The sequence below is a fragment of the Giraffa tippelskirchi genome, chromosome 4 (assembly GCF_054371585.1).
Source record: "Giraffa tippelskirchi isolate mGirTip1 chromosome 4, T2T-mGirTip1v1.2.pri, whole genome shotgun sequence".
Taxonomy (NCBI): Eukaryota; Metazoa; Chordata; class Mammalia; order Artiodactyla; family Giraffidae; genus Giraffa; species Giraffa tippelskirchi.
Window position 1 is genome coordinate 26,770,315 of NC_137278.1, and position 25,811 is coordinate 26,796,125.

General features: G+C 40.7%; 1 protein-coding gene across 3 annotated transcripts; it reads right to left on the reverse strand.

The window, feature by feature from the left end:
- Positions 1-2,854: 2,854 nt before the first annotated feature.
- Positions 2,855-19,113, reverse strand: LAPTM4A (lysosomal protein transmembrane 4 alpha). 3 transcript variants are annotated; one of them, XR_014083635.1, is made up of 8 exons: positions 18,459-18,685; positions 10,321-10,441; positions 6,862-6,938; positions 6,641-6,763; positions 6,184-6,242; positions 5,683-5,778; positions 4,740-4,838; positions 2,855-3,480 (listed from the first exon to the last, which is right to left on the reverse strand). XR_014083635.1 is itself a non-coding variant. In XM_081596131.1 (7 exons), exons 2-7 carry the CDS (start codon positions 10,424-10,426, stop codon positions 3,406-3,408), a joined length of 576 nt encoding a protein of 191 aa, XP_081452257.1. In that variant the 5' UTR covers positions 10,427-10,441; positions 18,724-19,113; the 3' UTR covers positions 2,855-3,405. The 3 variants fall into 3 exon arrangements, 2 of the variants coding, with proteins under 2 accessions (XP_081452257.1, XP_081452255.1); XM_081596131.1 differs by lacking the exons at positions 6,184-6,242; positions 18,459-18,685 and adding an exon at positions 18,724-19,113; XM_081596129.1 differs by lacking the exon at positions 6,184-6,242.
- Positions 19,114-25,811: the final 6,698 nt, after the last annotated feature.

Genomic DNA, 25,811 nt, shown 5'->3' on the forward strand with positions numbered 1-25,811 from the left:
CCTGAAAACGGCACACTTAGCGTTTGCCTACAAGGAACATTGGAACGATTAGACTTAGAACAAACAAAGTTCCATGATGACCAAACAAATTACTCACAGATTGGAAAACAGGGCGATTGGTACACCATCAAACAGAAGGAATAAAGTGTACAGTTTATCAATGGGAAGTTTCTCGGTCTCATTTTTAAGACGCTTTAAATGTAGGCATGGGGGCTTCCTTGGTGGTTCAGTGGTTAAGAATCTGCCTTGCAATGCAGGGGGCAGGGGTTCAATCCCTGGTCAGAGAAGATCCCACATGCCTTGGAACAGCTAAGCCCATGTGCCCCATCTACTGAGCTCCAAGCTCTAGAGCCTGCAAGCCACAACTGCTAGGCCTGTGGGCTGCAACTACGAAAGCCCTAGAGCTGGTGCTCTGCAAGAGAAGCCACTGCAATAAGAAACTTGAGCACCACAATGAAGAGTAGTCCCAGCTTGCCGAAACAAGAGAAAGCCTGTGAGCAACAACAAAGACCCAGCACAGACCAAAAGAAATAATCTTTTAAAAAATTAATTAAATGTAAGTGTGGTGTGGCCCACATTTAGATGATACCAAATTTATAGCCATTTAGTTAAAGGATGCTTGCTCCCTGGAAGAAAAGTTATGACCAACCTAAACAGCATATTAAAAAGCAGAGACATTACTTTGCCAACAAAGGTCTATCTAGTCAAGGTTATGGTTTTTCCAGTAGTCATGTATGGATGTGAGAGTTGGACTATAAAGAAAGCGGAGCACCGAAGAACTGATGCTTTTCAACTCTGGTGTTGGAGAAGACTCTTGAGAGTCCCTTGGACTGCAAGGAGATCCAACCAGTCCATCCTGAAGGAAATCAGTCCTGAATATTCACTGGAAGGACTGATGCTGAAGCTGAAACCCCAATACTCTGGCCACCTGATTCGAAGAACTGACTCATTTGAAAAGACCCTGATGCTGGCAAAGATTGAAGGTGGGAGGAGAAGGGGATGACAGATGAGATGGCTGGATGGCATCACCGACTCAATGGAGATGAGTTTGAGTAAACACTGGGAGTTGGTGATGGACAGGGAGGCCTGGCGTGCTGCAGTCCATGGGGTCACAAAGAGTCAGACACAACTGAGCAACTGAACTGAAATGTATACTAAAAATAATCTATTACCAGTGAAAATTTTGTGGAGACAAATTGTTTCATTCAGTTCACATCCCGCTGCACCCTACCCCCTACACCTCCGGTTTGTGTAGGTCATTGAACTAAGTGCTATAGATGGAACAAAAAAAAGATCTTATTTCCAAGTTGTTCTCCAACAGAGACTCAGATACACTTAACATGAGCTGTAATGGAGGTTAAGTACTCGAGGAAAGGAGGCAGGCCAACTCAACCAGTCATTCTCCAAAGCCAGTTCACTGGAAAGTTGGTTTGTCAGATGATCAGAGAATGGCCAATTCACAGAATTGTCCACGTAAATCTTCTATGGGCTTCCCTGGGCTTCTTTACCTTCTTTCATATGGTAAAGAATCTGCCTGCAGTGTGTAAGACCAGGGTTCAATCCCTGGGTTGGGTTCAATTCCCTGGAGGAAGGAATGACTATCCTCTCCAGTGGAGCGCCTAGAGAATTCCATGAGCAGAGGATCCTGGTATGCTCCAGTCCATGCTCTTTCCATTACAGCAAATGTGCTTACAATGCACAGAGAATGTATATTCTGGTGAGCTCAATCTTTGGAACAAGGATCTCACAGGACTCCTGAGTTCACAGACCTTGGAAACACTTGCAACTTTACAGAGCTTTTGCAGCTATATTCACAGTGATAAACTGAAAAGTGAAGCAAGATGGCCAAAAACCACAATAGTGGCATGGAGGAACGCAGATGTAGGTGTAGAGAGCTAGAGAGGGAAACTGAAGAGATTTTAAAAAGATAGAAAACCTTAATAAAATATTTTGAAGGCCAAACAGAAGACAGACTTTGAAGGTTGGGTAGTTGATAATGCTCAATGATAAAAAACAAAAACTGAAGTTAGGATAATAAAACTCTTGTCAGTTAGGAGGGCATCAGTATCTCATGAGACATTCTTATGGGAATGAGAAGGGAGTGTCAAACTTAGGGGTCAAAATGGTGAAAATGTATGAACTACTCACAATGAAAGTGGTTTTTTTTTTTTTTTACTCTTTATACTTTGGCTTTTTTAGTTGCAGCTCTCAGATCTTCACTGTGACATGCAGGACCTAGTTTCCCAGTACCTTGATTCCCATGGATCAAACCTGGATACCCTGTACTGGGGAGCTCAAGAGTCTTATGCTCTGGACTAGCAAGGAAGTCCCAAAGTTGCTTCCTATTTTAAAAAACAGGGCTAAACATTTATCTTTCAGTTATCTCTATCTGAATTTTAGAGTCAAACATACTAAGTAATCTACTAAAATTCTTCTCTAGAACTAGCAGAGGGGGAAAAAAATTAACTTTTAAAGGAAAACAGTTTTGGCATATTTACTAGGATATTTAACCTGTTAGGTAACAACAGATTTCCCTCTACTGGAAAATGACCCCATAATAGTTTTCCCCTTCCTGGGGGCAATAATTAGGATTAATATTATGACTGTTCTCTACAAAAAGTCTAAGGCCTGTCCTTTCTCAGAAGACAAATGTGCCTTGAATGAAGTAGTGATCACAGGCCATAATGGTCCACCATTCCCATTCCAAGGAGAAAAACAATGCCAGGCTGGGTCCACCAAGCTTGGCTATGGCTGTTCTCCAAGTACCAAAAATCTGTTGCAGTCTGAGTTGCTTATAATGGAAAATGTTGGATTTCAACAAAAAAAGGGTAATAGATTAAAAACAACAACAATAAATATTTAAGAGATTTATTAAAGCATCTTATCTCAAAGATGGAAACACATACAAATTAGAAACATGCAACCATCATCTTCCACAGTCAGGTTAAAATGTTATATATTTTTCCTATTTTCATAGCTGAAAACTTCAGATCTTAAATGGAACTCATTCACCCTGAATATTTAATTCATTCTTCCCAAAAGTATCCAGGGCAGCAAATAACCAAAATGCAAACTATTATATAAAGAAAGTGCAAAGTTAAAAAAGAATATGTGTAGAGAATACACCCTTCCCACCCACCCCCAATCAAAGGCAAATGGCACTTTGCTCTTGCTTAACCTAGATTGTCTTCAAAAACTACTAAAATGTAATATACTTAACAACAACAACAAAATCTGACTTTTAATACGTATCCAAAAAGCTTGTTAGTGTTTGAAAATAAATGCTTAAACAAAGGAAAATGTACTTTGTATCAAACAAGTATGATGAGCCCTGTGTTGCAGCATTCTGCAAAATGAACAAGACAAAAGGCTGGTATAGGGTTTATTGACAAAGGCAGAATTTCTTCAGGCAGGTATGTAAGGAGGTGGTGGTTCTTTCTCAGGCATCTTCACTGCCATTTCATAGGTTGGCAAAACATACTGAAGAGAGACAAGAAAAAATTATATTGGACTTAATTCTCTTTTAAATTTCTATCTTAATAATTCAGTTTTCAGATTTAATACCTTAAATAGGGGTATACCAACCCACAGAGGAGAGCTAAAGAAACTGTTAGCTAAGTACACCTGACTCTTCAGGACACCTGACCCTTGAGCAATGAGAGCATTAGGGGTGCCAACACTGCACACAGTCAGCCCTCCATATCTGTGGTTCCACATCTATGGACTGAACGCAGACTGAGTAGTACTGTAGTATTTACTACTGAGAAACGTCTACGTATTAGTAGACTCTCTAGTTAAAAGCCATGGTGTCCAAGGGTCAACCACAGTTCTTGGGAGTAGAGATAACTAATAACCTGGACTTCATATGCAGGGGAGATGTCTGATCCAAGATCACTAGAGAGGCTAAGGGAAGAGGAAGGTAAGAGAGGCAGAGACAATTTTGCTTCTGTGCAGACCCTGAGGCCACCAGGACACCCTGATAGGCAGTATGTACTGCCCTCCCCTCGCTCCACTGTGACTGATAAAGCAGCCAGGCCAAGCCACCTCAGGAATGGAGGATCTCAGCAAAGGGCCGGCAGAACCCTGCTACAGGAACCCTCCAATACGAGGCTGTCTTTTATCAGAATCTATAGTCAAAGCATCAAGCACTTGTATCGCCTGCTCTAAGGTGAAGGGCATACCTAGGTAAAGAGCGGCATTTTTAAGCTAAGTGACTCCAACGTGACAGGCTGACACTACATGCGCCATATATACTCTACAGCTGGAAGCCTGGAAGACAGTACAGCAGCAACTAGAGGGTCTGAGAAGGAGGCCTTCCAAAAGACTCACGGAACCTACTGCATTCTTCTCCCTACAGGAAAGTCAGCTTCCCCTTTGGAGCCTATGGATATTTTTGGAAAACACCACAAGCTTCAGCTGATGGTACCCTATCCTCAAAAGTTCCAGAAGCCAAGAGCCTGGCATCACTCAGACTGCTGTCTGCTGACTGGTCTCCCTCTCAAAATGCAACACTTGTAGACTGATTATCATTGGCAGGGTGGAATGAGATGAGCAGTGCAGGGTGTCTCCAGCCCACATACCCGGGATTCCAACTGGGAAATGCTGAAACTTGTAGCTTTAAGCTATTCGTGCTCTAAACCATAGTTACGGCATTGAAGAGAAAGTCAAGGTTCAGACTCTTCTTTTGGGAATTCTCAATAATGGCTAGTGAAGCTTTAATATCATAAAAGATCCTTCACCTGTGGAGGTGCCTCAAAGGCTGGGTACACAGCAATCTCTGGCATATTTCTGTTGTTGATGTATTTATAACAGTTCCAAACACAGTTAATCAGATAAGCCTAAAAGAATAGAAACAAAATTTACATATACTCAAAACTCAACTATATGTAAAATTATACAGTTTTAATGTGGCTGCACCGTGAAGCCACTGGCGGTGATTGCCTTTTTTTTCCTTTTAGAGCTTCCCAGGTGGCTCTACTGGTATAGAACCAGCCTGCCAGTGCAGGAGATATAAGAGATGCAGGTTCGATCCCTGGGTTGGGACGATCCCCTGGAGAAGGAAATGGCAACCCACTCCAGTATTCTTGTCTGGAAAATTCCACGGACAGAGGAGGCTGGCGGGCTATAGTCCATAGGGTTGAATAGAGTCAGACACAACTGAGCAACTAACTTATTTTTAACTTATAAGTTTAATTTTAATTTAAATTTACCTGCTCTAAAATTAAGGAGTCTTATAATGCTCTCCCCACATTTCCTCCACAGAGAAGGGAACCGGCATCCACTTGGACCAAGTACAGGCCAGGAGCTTCCCTGTGTGGCCTCACTTAGATGTCACAAGCTTTTATCACCAGTGTTTTACACAGAAACCCGAGTCTGGGATTCCAATTCACGTGTGACAACCACTATGCTGCAGAAGGAATTCTACTTCTGAACTTTCGGAATTTTAAGAGATTTTCCCAACCGTGAACCATGTCCAAAAACATAATGATGTTCCTAAACAGGAAGAATCCTGGTTATCTCCAACCACTGCCTGAAAAGGAGAGAAGACATTCCCTGGGAGCTATCTCTACCACATTACAGTAAGGAGAGCTGTGAGGAGACACGCAACAAGAAGGTCTGGATGGACACTCTCACAGTCCAAATGCGCCCCCTTCCCCACCAAATACTTAGTCAGCAACTCACCTTAAAAATGATGAACAAGGCAAAGAACACAAGAACAATGAACAGGAGGCAGCTGGAGTCCAATGCCAGGAGGTCATCTTTATAGGGAAAATCAGGCTATAAAAAAAAAGGCAGGGACAAATAGGCAGAGCAGAAAGGAGTTTAAGAGCCCTCAAGCAGAGTGCCTTGCACATAGGAAGCAATCAAATTTTTTTTGAATGAATGAACAATAAGTTTGCAGTATGCAAGATGGGCTCTCTAAAGTAGGTTTCAATAAAATACCTAAAAGACGCATTTTTTTTTATTAAATGAATTTATTTATTTTAGTTTAAAAGACGCATTTTTGAAATAAATTTTCATTTATCTGGACCCTACACCTCCATCTACCAGACCTTATTTCAGGTCACAGTGTTCCCTGACCCTCCATCCCATGGCATTAACCTCTGCTCACTTCCTGCTGTCATGGGACAGCCCTAGTTTATTATTACAAATAGGATCTTCATGTCTTGACTCCCCAAATACCTGGTTTGCTCCTTGAAGAGAAGGATGTTATGTTTATACACCATACACCAACCGTTTGCCTAGAATAGAGTGAAGGCACTCACATATTTGCTACAGATGCTTGCAAAGACAGAAGGTACTGTCTCTGACAGTACCAATGAGTGCCAATGAGTACAACTCCAGAGTGCCCAACACAGTCCAATTATTTATTTACTTTTCATACTCTCAAAAGTTGAACCACTCCTGAAGTTCTATGATATCCATCTTTAGGGATTTTTAATATTTAATTATCCACATGGTATGTAAGAAGATATTCTATTTTCATCTTTTTGGTTTCAATATGGTAACAGCAGTAATGATAACTACTTTAAAACACTTAAAAAAAACAGTATATTAAATAAAAATAGTACCCAAAAGCTGGCTTTGATTTTCAACAAATGAAAAAAATTTAAAAAGTTTTATTAGCATACACACTTACTAACTGATCCAGATATTCTTTGATTCTTGGCAAATAAGTCAGAGAACTGATAGCAACCAGGCAGCTGAGAACAAAGTCAAAAAGCCGGTAACAGAAGAACGGAATCAGCCAACCCACTTGATACTGAAGGAAAAAATAACAACATCACATCACATATACAAAATGACTACGTACCATGCAGTAAAAGTCAAAACTCTAAAAGAAAAGTATAGAATACTTACAGAAATTGCTCCATATACCAGCATTGAACTGATTATAAACATAAGAACAGAGACGGCAAAAAGAACACAGGCATTATCTATGAAAACAGAAGCAAAAATCTAATTAAGCTACTTATATAACAAAAAGCATAAGACTCAATGACAAAACGTTATTAAGTAATGAAGCTTAAGAAATTCACGCCTTTGCTCTTTCTTATTTGTTAAATTGCTACGACTCATGGCCACTGATTTAGGACAGCCCATGAACCTGGTACTCTGCCAAAGACAGATCTCTGCCCAGAGTCTAAGTTTTGAATATGGGCAAACATAATTATAATGCAATGTGGCAAGTGCTACAACACAAACAAAAAACAATTTGTTTTGCCTTTAGCATCAGGGAAAAAATATAAATGAAATAACACAAGTTGAGTCTTGTGAGATAAGCAGGGTTCAACTGGAGCAAAAGGCTGGTATATGCTTAAACACGGAGCTGTACAGATGCCCCCTCTTGCCTAAGATAAATCACCTGAAAGTCAAAGTTCTCCCTCGATCCCCCTTTCCCACCTCAACACCCAAACTCCCTGCTCCACATCCCTTCACTGTGGCTTCTCTGCTACATCCAGGTCTATTTTCTTCTTTGTTCCTCAATCCTTCCTTGGGTTGCTGCCTTTCTCACATTAGTCCATGTCCACTAAACTTTTTCACGAAGTGCTCATGTAAATCTCAAACAAAACAAACCAAAAAGCACCCACACTTAACCTGATGAGCTTCTTAGCACTTTAAGAGTCTAAAGTTGATTCTCTGGCTCTGGCTAGATATCAAGAACCTGAAAGGCACTAATAACGACGAATGATTAGACTACCTGCTCAGTGTTCACACTAGTGGGTAAGTGTTATGTATCACTGTGTCACTTGGCAATACAAAGAGCATCAGTATCTGGCACTGAACTAAGAAGAGCTCTCTCTAAATTTTCCTAGAGGATATAGGACAACTAAACATTAAAGACTTAAAGAACTTCCCTGCTGCAGCACACAATGGCACTCAAAGGGAAGAATTCAGATATAAACAAACTTGAAAGCAAAATGTGTTATTCAAACAATTAGCTTTCAAAAATCCGTTACTGGAAGACTACGAGTTGATTTAGACTTCTTAAAGTACTGAAATAATTAAAGTGAAGCTCAAGGTCTTCCACTGGAGCAACAAATAGCAAAACAGAGGAGAGATGGGGTGGTGGGTACAAAACACATTTAATGACTGGAACAAGGGATACTCCAGTAGGTGTGAATCAATAAAGCAAGCAAAACATGAGGGGCTCAATGCCCAGAGAAGAACCTCAAATTTGCACCATATTCAGAACCTTCTCTGGGAGGTCCCAAGTGTTTACCCATCTCCCAGGTGAGTGTAAGTAACGATAAATTCCTATTTGAAAAACAGCTTGCATATGCTGCAGAAGTATTTCGTACAAACTGAGTGTTATAGCCTGTTGGCTGATTAAAAATAATTAATCACAAACCTCATTTTTAAAAAAATTGGTTAGCAGGCCAGTGATCAGAAATTAACTTACCTTTGCAACACTGGGTCTGTGAGAAGGTCAAATTTTATCTTCCAAAGAAATACTAACTACTGTATTACCAAGAACTATGTATTTTTATATTTGCTTACATTCATTGGAAGGACATGCTGAAGCTGAAACTCCAATACTTTGGCCACCTGATACAAAGAACTGACTCATCTGAAAGACCCTGATGTTGGGAAAGATTGAAGGCGGGAGGAAAAGGGGACGACAGAGGATGAGATGGTTGGATGCCATCACCAACTCGATGGACATGAGTTTGAGTAAACTCCGGGAGTTGATGATGGACAGAGAAGCCTGGCGTGCTGCAGTCCATGGGGTTGCAAAGAGTCGGACATGACTGAGCGACTGCACTCAACTGAGGGTTTCAGTAGAATATGATCAACAAAAATATAATGAATAATGTGATTTTCTCTGCAGCAGCAACAACAGTTATGCAACACACAATAAACTTGTGACTAAAGAGCCAGTTGCACAGACCTACGAGAATCTCAGTAACCATAAATCTTTCTACACCTCAATTTTAAGAGCAACATACATGACCAAGGAAAATGCTGACATTAGCAGATTCAGTAAAATTTTACAGCCTAAAGTTTATAAATGCCAAAAAAATATCATTATTGGAACCTAAGTTTCATTTATTGTTCTATTCTGGTTTTTAATTAAAAACAGATTTATTCAGAAAAAAAAAATCAAATGCCAGTGGGAATGTTTCCATATATTCTTGGTATTTCTGTATCAATTTGACAACAAAATTAAAAGATTATATATGTTTGAAAGTAAAACTAGGACACCCATGTAAAAACAAAACAAAAACACTTTAAAAACACAATATGAACAACTGTTAGTGTCATCATACTATAATGTATTATTGATGGCCACAAAACTGTACCTGCTCTAAGAAATAGGTTAGGCCTGAGGACAATAATCATTTGAATTAATAACCAATTTTTTTTTTTAAAAAAAAACCACTTCATTAATGGATCAGAGAGGATCATAATGTAAAAATGTGCAGAGTTTTATGACGAAAGTTAACCTAAAAATATGATAATTAAGATCCTATAATATTATAAATACAAAACACATGTGAACTGGGAACATTTTTCTGAAGAAACTGTTCACACTAAAAAGTCTGAAGCATAATTTTCTATTCAAATATTAAATTTTAACATGATTTTTAACATAAAATTAAACTTGCATTTTAGAGAAAAGATAAATAATAAAAATACTATTGGGAATAAATAATTTTTAAAAAGTAATTTCCATGAATGTTCCAAAAATACTCTATTTTTTAAGTCCAATGTCAAATCTTCATCTAAACAATAAAAATATATTAAGAACTGAGACCCTGAGCAAAAGATACCACCAAACATTCAAGCAATTTGTGTTCTATGTTTTACTGTAGGACTGCGCTCCATGAGCAAACCTCCCATCCTCTACTACACTTACCAGCTGACCCTCAAAGACTCAGTCTTTTTCTAATTTCTTCTCCCCTCCTCTGTCCTCTTTCCACAGTATTTCAATGCAGACAATGCACATTTCTCAGAAATCTCCTAGCAGTCCACTAGATCTAATTCTGAGTATTTCTGAAAAGCCTACAAATGCATTTTGTGCCTCAGCAAGTATAATAACAATCAATCCTCCTCTACCTAACAAGTGTGTGTGTGTGTGTGTGTGTGTGTGTGTGTGTGTGTGTGTGTGTGTGTGTGTGTGTGTGTGTGTGTGTGTGTGTGTGTGTGTGTGTGTGTGTGAGATTAGCAGGCAAAAGTTTCAACTAAAAACATACCAGCATTTTGTGCCTCAGCAAGTATAATAACAATCAATCCTCCTCTACCTAACAAGTGTGTGTGTGTGTGTGTGTGTGTGTGTGTGAGATTAGCAGGCAAAAGTTTCAACTAAAAACATACCAGCCATTCTCTCAGACGAATAGTAATTGCCAATGACTTCATACTGAATGTTGACAGCTGGCATTGAGTTTGGGTGTGTTACCTCCACAGTCAGCAGAATTGCCATCAACAGGTTGACCACCTATGAAAGATAACATTTTATCAACTATATTATTAATCCAGAAGCAGTCCCCAACACAGTCTTCAGACATCCTCTATTTAACTATCACCTTCCCTGAAGTAACAAAGACATAAAATGGGGACTACCTGTGAGATAAAATACACAATACTACTTTAAGAATACTTTAAATATTTCATAAAGTATAAACTTAATCATTTCAGAGAAAAGATGTTGGACTGATCCTATATTAATAAAACAGAATAAAAAGGCACAACAATGAAAAATGAGAGATCACAAATTGCTCATTTGAGTCACATATTTATTCATATTCCTCTCCCAGAATTTCTGGATTTGAAGCTGATCAGATAAATGTAATTTCCATGTCTAGGTATGTAATGATCCATCAGGTAAGTCTAAGGCCTCTCCACAGTATCTCCTGTACAGTGGTAAGAATTATTTCCCCTTAAGCTATACTCAAACGCTTACAAAAGACTTTGACTACATCACTTAACTTGCACCTGCTGGTCTTAATTCTATGGTTTGAGATAATTTGTTACCCTTTCTGAATAAGTGCTCCTCTAACACCTCAGTTCAGTTCAGTTCAGTTCAGCCGCTCAGTCGTGTCCGACTCTTTGCAACCCCATGGACAGCAGCACGCCAGGCTTCCCTGTCCGTCACGAAATCCCAGAGCTTGCTCAAACTCACATCCATTGAGTCAGTGATGCCATCCAACCATCCTGTCCTCTGTCGTCCCCTTCCCCTCTCGTCTTCAATCTTTCCCAGCATCAGGTCTTTTCCAATGAGTCAGTTCTTCACATCAGGTGGCCAAGTATTGGAGTTTCAGCTTCACCATCAGTCCTTCCAATGAACACTCAGGACTGACTTCCTTTAGGATGGACTGGTTGGATCTCCCTGCAGTCCAAGGGACTCTCAAGAGTTTTCTCCAACACCACAGTTCAAAAGCATCAATTCTTTGGTGCTCAGCTTTCTTTATATTCCAACTCTTACATCCATATATGACTACTGCAAAAACCATAGCTTTGACTAGACGGAGGTTTATCAGCAAAGTAATGTCCCTGCTTTTTAATATGCTATCTACTAGGTTGGTCATGGCTTTTCTTTCAAGGAGCAAGCGTCTTTTAATTTCATGGCTGCAATCACCATCTGCAGTGATTTTGGAGCCCCCCAAAATAAAGCCTCTCACTGTTTCCCCATCTATTTGCCATGAAGTGATGGGACTGGATGCCATGGTCTTAGTTTTCTGAATGTTGAGTTTTAAGCCAACTTTGCTCAACAAACTAGTAAAATGAGAGAAGATCGATCTGATCACAGCACATCAGGATCTCAGTTCCCACATCCTAACTAACAAATTTCAATCAACACGTCTGAAATAAAGTCTGGTTCTTTTACGCACTGGCTGCATAAGTCTTTTGAACATCACACGAGTGACTCCCTAAAACTCCCAATTCTTTTTCACACTTGATCCTGCTAAGCTACCACCTATATCTACCTGTAGAGTTGGATTCAGAGGCCCAAGCATAAGCCTTTATACTTTATCTGCAATCAAATTTCATCTTATAACATTCTTGCCTATCAATATTTTCTCCATCTGAATTCTGACACCCTATGGATAGATTTATGCTCTCTAAGCTTCCTGCATTTGAAAATATGATTATCATGTAATGAGATTCTCCACCTTAGTCACTAGAAAGAGAACAGGGCTGAGGACAAGCTGCCAGATAGAGGCTCTTCTCTTCCCATTGGTCAGCAGCTTTCGAATCAAGTCTTTATCTGGTCCAAAGTAACATCTAGAGACAAATATCCTGCTGAAATCCCATCACTGGTATATGGTGAATTTTCCTAGTCTACCAGGGTGTAACTCCAACTCAAAAAGGAAATTCTTTATGCCTCTAGTTGTTAGTGAATTGCACAGTTATCCCAAGAGGCACCACTTCCTTTCAATGCTCAAAACAACACTGTTAATGATTTAAGAACTGGAGTAGGCTTCCCTATCTGAAGTCCACAGCATCTGCCTTCCTTCCCTTTGTGAACATGGGGTACTTTCAAGGGACATCTGAGCTTCTTTATCAATAGTGTTTTCAACAATCTCTATCATGAGCTCTCTCCTGTCCACTCTGAATGATCAATAAGTTTATCAGCTGAAGGCATTTCACATTCTCGAAACAAGCAGCCCAAGTTTTTTAAATAAGATAAACGTCACAATACCTAATTCGGAATCAATTGGTATTTCTGAAGATACACTATAAATCAAGTAAATTTATATATTATTTGACTTTATTCTTCACAACAACCTTGTGAAGTAAGTATGACTTATGCCCATTTGCTGACGGTTAAACTAAGGTTCAGCAAAGCGAAATACCATGTGTTAAGTTCACTGAGGTGATAACAGGACACAGCTAGGATACCAATCTGGTTCTTTTAAAAACATCCTCCTTTTTACTACTACAGGATCACCATTCCTAAGCAACTCTTGTTTTGAGATCTTTCCAAAATAAACCATTATCTAAGGCTACAAGATGTTTGTTACTCTCTAAATACATTCAGGTACATGCCTTTTCCTTGCACTGCTGAAAAGCAAGATATTTCATCCTTCGATACTTGAAAGATCTTACAAGAGACAATCATATTTGCAAGGTGACTCCCCAGTTGATGGCTGATTTTTTAACTGCCCATTTTTATTGCAGTGGGTTTTGGACAGGGTAGGTGGTTTATAAGGTAATACAATTAGGTGAATTAACTACTGAACAGATATCTCTACTGTATATTCTGTGCATGGAAATCAGTTCAAAATCAATTCAGCAAACCCTTCTTTACTAAGCACAATACTCTCATAGTTTAAAAGCTCTGTACGGGAAAGAAAAATATTTATGTGAAGAATAACATGCAAACTCAATTACTAAATGAAGGAAATGACACATCAAAAATATTTAGGAGTTTATTTTTCCTTCCTTAAATATTTGCATTACATGTAGGATTTATAAAAATCTTTTCTTCTCTTTCATGGGTAAGTCACAGACTCACCCACTAGTATCTTCTAGTATTAGTGACACTTCAAGTTTCTTTTCACTGTGAGTCATTCTCCTGAATATTAAACAAATCAAATCACAGGTCTAATCAAAAGAAGCAAGAAATGAAAATTTTCAGCACTATTTCATTACAAGCTCAAACGATTTTTCAACTCTTCACTGATTAATTATATTTCATTAGCACCTCAACGTAACATTTTAAAGCACTCCTCTGGAAAACTCATCCTGTGATCTTATCTTCGCCCCTGAGCACCTATCCTATGCTCACAGACTCCATTCTATTTACTTTTGATTACCATCGGTATTTCTAAGTTCCATGCAGCATTTTTCAAAACACACATAAGATTAACTTTGTGATCTTGTAATATAAAATCTGAAGAGAGCAACTACATACAAACAACTCCAGCATACTTATTCCTGATTCATTTTTCCCTTTTACTGCATTCAGGAAAGAAAATTAGCAAAAATGTAATTAAAATAATGATTGACTTCTAAATCTAGTCACACGGAGAGGTACAGAATACAGCAAATATGCACATACGTCAACAGCCTGGGCAATGGACACATCCATGCAGAAGGGGTACTGCATTTACTGGGATAAACAATATGGTTTGCGTTATAAGCCTTTTGCACACTTTATATAAGTAAACAAACAATAACAAAGAACAGATGTGTCACATTTCATTTGTTTCAAAGGAACAGGATCAGATCCTTAGAAGCACTCAGCCTCAGGAGAGTAATTCCTCTTTGCTTCTCATTTCATAGCCACACCCATCCTAGAAGATTCCTAAGGACTAGTTTTCGTTTATTTTTTTTTAATCCTTATTCTTTAGTTTTCTCATAGCATATTCTGCCACAACCCAACTTCTGCTCAGACTATAATTAGAACAATGTCTTAGGGCATCTTGATAAGGGTCTCAGGCAAGTTAGCAGACAGCTGTCATCAGATAAAGACCAAAACTGACTGTCTTTAAAAATGCTGTTAAATGTATATGTAGTTAAATGTACGCATACAGTTGTTTACCCTTTTGTGCGGTTACAAATGAGATAGTCCCACTATTTTTGGAGGAGACAATTCATTTAACAATAGTCTAATGAATACTTCAAACACCCTTATTAGTTGCTATTAAACACACATTTTATAGAGAAAGGCATAGCATTTTTCTCCCTCAAAGAGGATATCCTGTTGTAGGGAGAAAAATTCAAATGTGTAATTAGTATTTTTCGTAAGTACACACAAGAGGTATGCAGTAATACCTCTAGATAAACAGTGAGGAAACCAGCTTCTTCTGGCTGGGAAGCAAGGAAGCTTCACCAAGAAAACAACTGAACTATTACAAACTAACTAGAATTGGCAAAATGGCTGTTAGTAGTTGAAGTTGTATGATAAGTAAATGAGAGACTTTTATACTATTTCACTATCTTTGTATATTTGAGATTTTGGCAATGAAGTTTTTAAAAAGTGCTTGAGGAAACATACTAACTCTGAAATATAAATAAGCCATACTAATTTAAAGGAGTCAGGAGTGAAGACTGGGAAGGAATACAGCTTGAGGAGCATGTCTTCACTTCTTCCCTAGCCAGCTCATTTTTAGACTCTTTATGGTGAAGACACTCATAAAAAATTAGCCATATATTATTACACCTTTCCAATACTACAATTTTAACCAGTGCTCTAAAGGCCTTCTTGTAGTACACCATCAACCACGAAGGAGGACACTGCTGCTATAGACTTTAAAGCTCCTTTTCAACCATTCAATAAGCATCTGAACTTGTATCTCCTTAGATTGCCAGGATCCCAAAGCCACACTTTTGAACATCACCAACAATACTATAATCAACAAAACCAATGGCCTTTTCCAACCTAAGAAAATGTTGTTTAAAAATCAGCTGGCTTCAAATTTTTCACTAAATGATAGAAAAAACAATTTATGAACGTTAAGAGTTTAAACTGGAACTCATTCTGAAACTCCCTATTATTTAAACTAGGTATTAAGCCAGACATGCTTCTTCAAATCTAAATGCCAAAGGCTAGCACTTCAGGGCTGGTACATATAGTAACTGCCTCTGGCTTCTCAGTGTCTTCTGCACTATTTGCTATCATATAATTAACCCTTTGGTACACAGTGTGCAATCACCTAACATGACATCAGCAGAAGCAGATGCTAGAAAGCAGTGACACTGTAGCCAATAGAAAGTTATTGCTACAGCATCTGCAACCAACAGGAGGGAGGTCTGCACCTCCAGGTTCCAAACAGCACGGGGCAACCTGAAAGAGAATCATAAATATTCTCCCATACAGGAAGAGTATCCTGACAAGGTACTTGGACTTCACCCACTCCCATATCATTTCTCTTAGTAAGGAAGCTTCTGGCAAAAAAAAAAAGCACTCTGTTTGGACAAGTCCTCTTTGTGTCTTGGTGGTCTTGGTTTTTAAATGTTGTCTCCCCAACTAGGCAGAAATTATGTCTTTACGTTGCCAGGATCCCAAAGCCACAGTTTTGAACGTCACCAGCAATACTATAATCAACAAAACCAATGGCCTTTTCCAATCCTTAACCTAATTTGAATCTGTTATTACTGATTAGCTTCTCGTTCCTTGACACTGCGCTTTCAGATCTTTGCTCCAAACTTCACTGCAATGCCATCGGTATCTTAAGGGCAGATGCCACGGTCAAGACAAGAAATCACTTGAGAGCCTCTGTGTGGCAGCTGACAGGAAGACAAAAAATTAATAACACACGTCCCTGTAACTTCTTTTCGTATGTGCACCACAGCCAATTTGCACTGTAGATGAGCAACAGATCTCTTAAAGCAGATGAACTGATGTAAGCAGCATATTATATTCCATGAACTAGAAAAATCCATGCAAAGAAAGAATAGTTTATCGCATCTTTTCTTGAAACTAAAGCATGGAAAAACGGAGCTCTATGCAAAATGTTTTCAGATCAAGTCCTTCCAGTGCGAAATAGATGTAAAACTCCCTGTTCCCTATTTTGAGAGAATAAATGCCCTTACTAAAATTCTTTTCTCTGTATTTTGAGTTTCATGGTTTATAACTCCCACTTTTGCTTGCTATTCCTTTCTTTTTTATGAACTGAGTCCACAGCATCAAAAAAAAAAAAATCTGCCTTGGAAAGAAACACAGCCAATTACATTCAGATGGCTAAAACTAAAATGGTGCTTCTTTTCTTTTCGAAAAAGAGTTAGAAATCCTTTGTTCTGTGAACGGAGGGAAGGATCTGAGAAGAAACAGGAAGATTAAGTTTGCATGGAAGAGTCCCAGGTTGCTGGACTCTTTCTCAATTAAGTAAAAGGGAAGGTCATCTTCCAGGGATGAGGGAAACAGGGTTGAATAAGAGGCTTGAGGACCCTAAAGATTTGAATTATTCATTTAGGGAACGCAGAGCTAAGGACAAACAAAAGAAACATAAGACCCAGTCCTTAAAAAAATGAAGAACAAAATTAGAAATATAATGCATGTCCAGTATTGCAAATCAGTTAAAATACAAAAAGGGTGAGGGTCTTTGTGGGGAAAAGTGATATAATTATGGCAATATGTTTCTGAAGATAAAAATAGAGGAAATATTAAAATAAGCTTAGAAACAAGCAAATAAGCTTGAACAACCCATTCAAGTTTTGTTTTTAATGTACATTAATGAAGCAAGACGGTAAAAAAAAAAAAAATGTAAATAAGGAATAAAGTGGAGTTCAGGTCCCCTGTGTGTGGGCACCTAACTGAAGATGATTCTCATCTGGTGTTTACCAAACAGTAATAATTTCGATGGAACCTCTGGGTTGGGAAGAAATGAGAACAGAGAAAGGCAAAAAAAAAAAATCTATAATAAAGCTCTTCCTTTTTTGCAGTTGAAAGAGTTATCAGAAACTGCATTATCACTAATGCCACAACCTCTCAAAACAAAAACAAATAAAAATTTTAAAAATCACAAAGTCATAGGCAAGGATGACCAAGCCGACAATATGAGAAGTTTGCGAAAACTTCTGGGAAGTCATCATAACCCCAGACTACCTAAACGGAATCACGTATTTACAAATCACAAATGAGCTTCAGTGAAAATGGACAGTAGTGGAGATGGTGCTAAGAAATCACAAAGGCATTACTAGTGAACCACCAATCAGTAATACTGTCAACCTGGTTATGACACAGAATTACACAAATCCTGTCCATCCCCCCGCCCCCCCGTCCCCCGGGAACGTTAGCACGTTACCAAAACACAGCAGGTTCTAGACAAAGGTCTAAAAACCCTGAATGGGTCTGTGGTGAAAAGCGTCTCACGAGCAGGCAGGAGAAAACCTACTGCATTAGGAAAAAGGCAGATAGTAAGTAAATCCTGGCCAAAAGTATTAACTCCAAGCGAATTTCCAGACTCACAACAGAGACCTATCTGCCTACATCCCAAACACACTGTAACAAATAAGCTCCAGAAAAAAGGGACAACTGTGTTAAACTGGATCTCTTGCCTTCCCTTCAGGTAAGACAATAATGTTTAAAACCAGGCTGCATCTCTGAAGGTGCTCTCCTAATTCTTTCCTTAGGGGGGTAAAAAAGAAATCCAGGAAGCACTGACGGAGGGTGCGGTGGGGGGACGGAGGGAAGTTCCTTCTGACCACGGAAGCACGCAAAAAGCTCCCGCAGCCTGGTCATTTCCAGCACTGACCACACCAAAGTCGAGCGAGAGCAGCCCCCCTCCACCCCAGGCCGCAACGCCTATGCCTTCCCCAACCCCCACTTTCCTCCTCTAATTCTCGCCAGAAAAAAGTTTCCCTGTTCCCTCCCACCCCCACTCCAGATTCCCAGACACAAGTCTCCCCCCTCCAAAGAGGCCACTAAAAAGAAGGTCACCGAGGCCTTCCCGTCCCATCCCCTCCCAGTGGGTCCTCCCGTTCGAATATGAGCTCTCTCCCGCTTCCCGCTCCGGCGTATCCTCCCCCCACCATGGCCCCTTCCCTCACTCCTCGCCCGCCCTTACCATGTACCAGGTCCCCAGGATGATCGTCCCGGTGCGGACATGGCAACAGCCGCAGCACCGGGTGCTGTAGAACCGGTCGCTGCGGCTCCGCTTGAAAGTCATGGACACCATCGGGAACCTCGAGGGCCTCTTTCTTGGCCGAGCCCCTAACAAACGCCTTCCGCCCAGTGGTTGAAGACGGAGAGCTCAGTCACTGAGGCCAAACCAAACGACGCGTCTTCAAGCCCGCCCCCTGCCCGGGCCCCCAAGCCAAGTGCCTTCGCACCTGCGCACTCAGGGCAGAGCGCTGTTCCCGCGAGAGCTCGGTTTACCCTTTTCCTCCGCCTTCCCCGCACTCAGGCCAATGGAAGAGGGGGAAGCTAGGCGGAAGCGGGCTTTGATTGGAAAAGCCTGGAGATTGACAGCATCTCACACCCAATCAGAGCCGCAACTCGCCTCGGCGCTAACGGATTCCCCTCCTCTTACTAGACGGCGAGGGCTGGCTCCTGGGCCTAGGGTAGTTCGGGTTGGAGAGGGAGCCTGGTAGTCACCTTCCCCGCGGGGAGGTGAGAGGCATTTAATGGGGAAAAAGAAAGCCTAGATGGAGTAGGTGGCAGAAACCGGGCACGGAGGACTTGTCTGAGTGAATGTGCCACGTACTGCTCGAACGCATCACGGGACCGCGGCTGCTCACGTGACCTTTGCGTCATAGCTCAATTATGGGGCTGGCCAGGGGCGGTGCCCGTGGAGAAGGGGGCGGGGCTAACCCCCTGCTCCGGGGCCCTCCTGGCTGCGTAAATTGCAGACTTCTGAGGGATCAAATGTTAACCTTCCCCTCTGTTTCACTCTGACACTTCTTTGTTGGGAGCAAAAAATACCATGCTACTCTGCCAGAGAAGAAAAGAATTGAGGAAAACATAAGGCAGAACTGTTTAGCTGCTGGGTGTTTACAGATAGAGTGACTTTTATAAAGAGAAATTGTGAAACATAATGAAGTGGACTGAGGTTCCTGGGTATCTTCCATGAAAAACGAGTCATAGTCTGGCTCACCTTTCCAGGTATTCTGAATCTAAGGGAGCGCTCCATTTTTGTGCAGTCAAGTGTGACCAGAGAGCATAACCTGTCATTTAAGTAAACAGAGGCTATTGTGGCGGTCAAGTGTGGCCCTCAAACCAGTTGTGGCCTTTGCAGCTACAACCAGTGATGCAGGATTCAGGATGGAGAAAAATAGGCTACTGGGCCTAGATGCAAGGGAGTAGTTTTAATAAGTCCAGACTCTTGTGTCTTCCCATACATGGAAAAACACTTAAATTCATTGGCCTGGACTAGCTAATCTATCTTTAACTAGCAGTAATCTTTTGGTGTTCTGCTATCTGTGATTTTTTTTTTCCCCAAAAAAACTTCTGTGTATCTTGGCTCCTCCGTTTGCATCTTTGGAAAAGACCTTCAGAGCTATCTGAGAGAATGTCTCCTGGACTTAAATCCTCAGTTAAGTCCAACAAATAAAAGATAATTCTCAGCTTTTAGGTTGTGCGTATTTTTTTCAAGCAACATCTGTTCAACTCTAAATGTAGTTAACTGACAGCAAGAGGAAATACTCTTGTCCTTTAAACTTCATATTGAATCCCCTTCCTTGGAAAACGCCATTTTGCAGAATTTGTAAATTCATTCCCCTATCCTGATTTGAATAATATAAATGGGTACTTTATGTTGTCCTTTAAACCAACTCTATAAGATTTCACTGGTCTTGTCATTAATGAGTAAATAAAATTTTTTACACTGTTCATTTTGTATCTGTATAAGACTTATGACTTTTATCTTTTTATGAAAAGATGTTTTGTTCTTTGGAAAGTACACTTCCTTTTAGGAAACAGAAATGCATTCCCCTCTGTCTTTCTTAGCCAAAAACCACAGTGAATTTAGTGTAAAGTTTATTACATTGGCAAGGTTTCAATGAACACTGCCTGAAATTATTTATTGATTTGTTGATTATTTTGTTCGTAGTGATGCTTTCTAAGGCTCACTTGACTTCACATTCCAGGATGTCTGGCTCTAGGTGAGTGAGCACACCATCGTGATTATCTGGATCATGAAGATCTTTTTGGTACACTTCTTCTGTGTATTCTTGCCACCTCTTCTTAATATCTTCTGCTTCTGTTAGGTCCATACCATTTCTGTCCTTTATCGAGCCCATCTTTGCATGAAATGTTCCCCTGTTATCTCTAATTTTCTTGAAGAGATCTCTAGTCTTTCCCATTCTGTTGTTTTCCTCTATTTCTTGGCATTGATCACTGAGGAAGGCTTTCTTATCTCTCCTTGCTATTCTTTGGAATTCTGCATTCAGATGGGAATATCTTTCCTTTTCTCCTTTGCTTTTCGCTTCTGTTCTTTTCCCAGCTATTTGTAAGGCCTCCTCAGACAGCCATTTTGCTTTTTTGCATTTCTTTTCCATGGGGATGGTCTTGATCCCTGTCCCCTGTACAATGTCACGAACCTCTGTCCATAGTTCATCAGGCACTCTGTCTATCAGATCTAGTCCCTTAAATCTATTTGTCACTTCCACTGTATACTCATAAGGATTTGATTTAGGTCATACCTGAATGGTCTAGTGGTTTTACCCCCTTTCTTCAATTTAAGTCTGAATTTGGCAATAAGGAGTTCATGATCTGAGCCACAGTCTGCTCCCGGTCTTGTTTTTGCTGACTGTATAGAGCTTCTCCATCTTTGGCTGCAAAGAATATAATCAGTCTGATTTCGGTGTTGACTATCTGGTGATGTCCATGTGTAGAGTCTTCTCTTGTGTTGTTGGAAGAGGGTGTTTGCTATGACCAGCGCGTTCTCTTGGCAAAACTCTATTAGCCTTTGCCCTGCTTCATTCTGGACTCCAAGGCCAAATTTGCCTGTTACGCCAGGTGTTTCCTGACTTCCTGCTTTTGCATTCCAGTCCCCGATAATGAAAAAGACATCTTTTTTGGGTGTTAGTTCTAAAAGGTCTTGTAGGTCTTCATAGAACCGTTCAAGTTCAGCTTCTTCAGCGTTACTGGTTGGGGGCATAGACTTGGATTACCGTCATATTGAATGGTTTGCCTTGGAAACGAACAGAGATCATTCTGTCATTTTTGAGATTGCATCCAAGTACTGCATTTCCGACTCTTTTGTTGACCATGATGGCTACTCCATTTCTTCTAAGGGATTCCTGCCCACAGTAGTAAATATAATGGTCATCTGAGTTAAATTCACCCATTCTAGTCCATCTTAGTTCGCTGATTCCTAGAATGTCGACATTCACTCTTGCCATCTCCTGTTTGACCACTTCCAATTTGCCTTGATTCATGGCCTTAGAAAGCATCACTACGAACAAAGCTAGTAGAGGTGATGGAATTCCAGTTGAGCTATTTCAAATCCTCAAAGATGATGCTGTGAAAGTGCTGCACTCGATATGCCAGCAAATCTGGAAAACTCAGCAGTGGCCACAGGACTGGAAAAGGTCAGTTTTCATTCCAATCCTAAAGAAAGGCAATGCGAAAGAATGCTCAAACTACCGCACAATTGCACTCATCTCACACTCTAGTAAAGTAATGCTCAAAATTCTCCAAGCCAAGCTTCAGCAATACATGAACCGTGAACTTCCAGATGTTCAAGCTGGTTTTAGAAAAGGCAGAGGAACCAGAGATCAAATTGCCAACATCTGCTGGATCATTGAAAAAGCAAGAGAGTTCCAGAAAAACATCTATCTCTGCTTTATTGACTATGCCAAAGCCTTTGACTGTGTGGATCACAGTAAACTGTGGAAAATTCTGAAAGAGATGGGAATATCAGACCATCTGACCTGTCTCTTGAGAAACCTGTATGCAGGTCAGGAAGCAACAGTTAGAACTGAACATGGAACAACAGACTGGTGACAAATAGGAAAAGGAGTATGTCAAGGCTGTATATTGTCACCCTGCTTATTTAACTTCTATGCAGAGTACATCATGAGAAACGCTGTGCTGGAAGAAACACAAGCTGGAATCGAGATTGCCGGGAGAAATATCAATAACCTCAGATATGCAGATGACACCACCCTTATGGCAGAAAGTGAAGAAGAACTAAAGAGCCTCTTGATGAGAGTGAAAGAGGAGAGTGAAAAAGTTGGCTTAAAGCTCAACGTTCAGAAAACTAAGATCATGGCATCTGGTCCCATCACTTCATGGGAAATAGATGGGGAAACAGTGGAAACAGTGTCAGACTTTATTTTTTTGGGCTCCAAAATCACTGCTGATGGTGATTGCAACCGTGAAATTAAAAGACGCTTACTCCTTGGAAGGAAGGTTATGACCAACCTAGATAGCATATTTAAAAGCAGAGACATTATTTTGCCAACAAAGGTCCGTCTAGTCAAGGCTATGGTTTTTCCAGTGGTCATGTATGGATGTGAGAGTTGGACAGTGAAGAAAGCTGAGCGCCAAGGAATTGATGCTTTTGAACTGTGGTGTTGGAGAAGACTCTTGAGGGTCCCTTGGACTGCAAGGAGATCCAACCAGTCCATCCTAAAGGAGATCAGCCCTGGTTGTTCATTGGAAGGACTGATGTTGAAGCTGAAACTCCAATACTTTGGCCACCTGATGTAAAACGTTGACTCACTGGAAAAGACCCTAAAGCTGGGAAGGATTGAGGGCAGGAGGAGAAGGGAACGACAGAGGATGAGATGGTTGGATGGCATCACCAACTCGATGGACGTGGGTTTGGGTAAACTCCGGGAGTTGGTGATGAACGGGGAGGCCTGGCGTGTTGCGATTCATGGGGTCGCAAAGAGTCAGACACGACTGAGCGACTGAACTGAACTGATTATTTATTTCCCTCACTAAAATATAAATTCTAGAAGAGCAGAGCCTTGTTTACATATGCAACACTGAAAGAATTGTATGCAGACAATTATCCTAGCTTGGATAATACTCTCAAACTCTGGGAGGCCATAATAGTTAAGCCAAGCTACAGTGAAGAATGGAATGCAGCGGTAGCAATTTAACTCAGAATGAATTATGACAGTTCTCCACTTACTTGGGAGTAGACTAATAATACTTACACATGCTCCAAAAAAAAAAAAAAATTCCATAACCCTAACTGTGTTCTATGCATGGATTTAATCACTTTGTTTTTAATCATTTCATCCTTAAAACCAGTGGTCCTCAACCTTTTTGGCACCAGGGACTGGTTTTGTGAAGGAAATATTTTCACAGACCAATAGGGCAGAGGTGAGGGGGTGGTTTGGGGATGATTCAAGTGCATATTTATTGTGCACTTTACTTCTATTATTGTTACATTGTGATATATAATGACATAACTGTACAACTCACCATAATGCAGCATCAGTGGGAGCCCTGAGTTTCTTTTCCTGCAACTAGATGCCCCCATCTGGGGATAATGGGAGACAGTGACACCCAAAGTGTGTTGCTCAAGTCCTGTCTACTCCATAATCTTGTTTTGGTTGCTGTCACTGCAGATAACCCGGGCTCAGAAAGATGCATGCCTGCATACTAAGTCATTTCAGTCATGTCCAACTCTGTGTGACTCTATGGACTGTAGCCCACTAGGTTCCTCTGTCCCTGGAATTCTCCAGGCAAGAATACTGGAGTGGGTTGCCATGCCCTTCTCCAGGTTCAGAAAAACAGACTATTGGAAATGAAAGCAAGTTTTCAGCGTTTTTGTGGCAGTCTCAGGATATTCCACCTTGACTTGAATCCAGAATGTCTGGAGATTTGAAATTGCCTCAAACATACTTTTAAGGCCACTGTCATTTGCAGTTTTACAAAGTTGATCCTCTTCTAGCACAAAGTCGATTCACCTGACATTCACAAATGGGTCACAGACACATTCCTTCCCAGTTCAGGGGTCTGTTGTGGCCGAAAAGTAAAGCTCCAATTCTTTGGAATGCTGTGATAGGTGATCATACACCAGCTGGGAGAAAGAAGGCCCTGGCTCAGTGTCTTCCAAAAATCTCTGCTAATGTTTGAAACATGTTAAAAATCCCAGTGCTCACTCATCACCCCCATAATTCCAACTTGGCTTTGAATGCAGCCACTTTATCTGCCAGTTTGAACACAGTTGTCGCTCCTCCCTGAAGTGACAGAATGAGTTTCTTGAGCAGGGTGAATATGTCACACAAGGGAGCAACTTTTGCAACCCATTCTGTGTCACTGAAATGTGCTGCCAGTGGTGACTGTTTTTCTAACAGAAATCTCTGGATTATCCTTTGTCACTCAAAAACTCTGGCCAGTGATCTACCTTTAGAAAGCTCTCTCACTTCTCTGTATCAGAGAAGACGTGTGTACTCTGCGTCCATCTCTTCACAAAGCTGCATAAAAAGACATGAGTTAAGGGTATGTACTTTTTTATTTATTTTATTTATTTACTTTTGGCTGTGCTGGGTCTTTGTTGCTGCGCAGGCTTTTCTCTAGTTGCAGCAAGCCTGGGCTACTCTAGTTTTGGTGCTCTGGCTTCTCATCATAGTGGCTTCTCTTGTTGTGGAGCACAGACTCTAGGGCATGCTGGCTTCTGTAGTTGTGATTCCCAGGCTCTAGAGCACAGGCTCAAAAGTTGTGGTACACAGGCTTAGTCACTCCATGGCATGTGGTATCCTTCCAGACCAGGGATCGAACCTATGTCTCCTGCATTGGCATGCAGATTCTTTACCACTGAGCCACCAGGGAAGCCCAAGGGCATTTACTTTAATGTGGTTGATAATGTTAACCATATCCTGCAAAAAGTTGTTAAGTTCAGGTGACATTTTCCGGCTACCCAGCATTTCTCTGTGGATGACACAGTGTGTACACTCACATTCAGAAGTGACCTCTTTGAAGCATGTAGTGAATCCAGAAAGCCATCCAGTCATGGCCAGTGCTCCATCTGCTCCAACACAAAATGACCAGTGCAGTTTTCCTGATAGGTAATCAGTCAAAGACTTGAATAGTTCTGCAGCTGTAGGGTTGGGTGGCAATAAAAGCCCACATAACATGTCTTCATGCACATTCTCTTGAAAAATATGTTGCACAAAAACAAGTATTGTTGCCTGCTTATCAACACCTGTAGACTCATTAACCTGGATTCCATACCACGATGACTCGTTAATCCCAACAACTGTGCCTCAATGTCCTCTGCTATTTCATCAGTTCATCTAGCTATGTGTCCACGCTCAGTCATGCCCGACTCTCTGCAACCCCATGGACTGTAGCTTGCCAGGCTCCTTTGTTCCTGGGATTCTCCAGGCAAGAATACTGGAGTAGATTGCCATTCCCTTCTCCAGGGGATCTTCCCCACCCAGGGATCAAACCCAGCTCTCCTGCACTGCAGGCAGATTCTTTACCATCCAAGCCACCAGGGAAGCTCTGGTGCTAG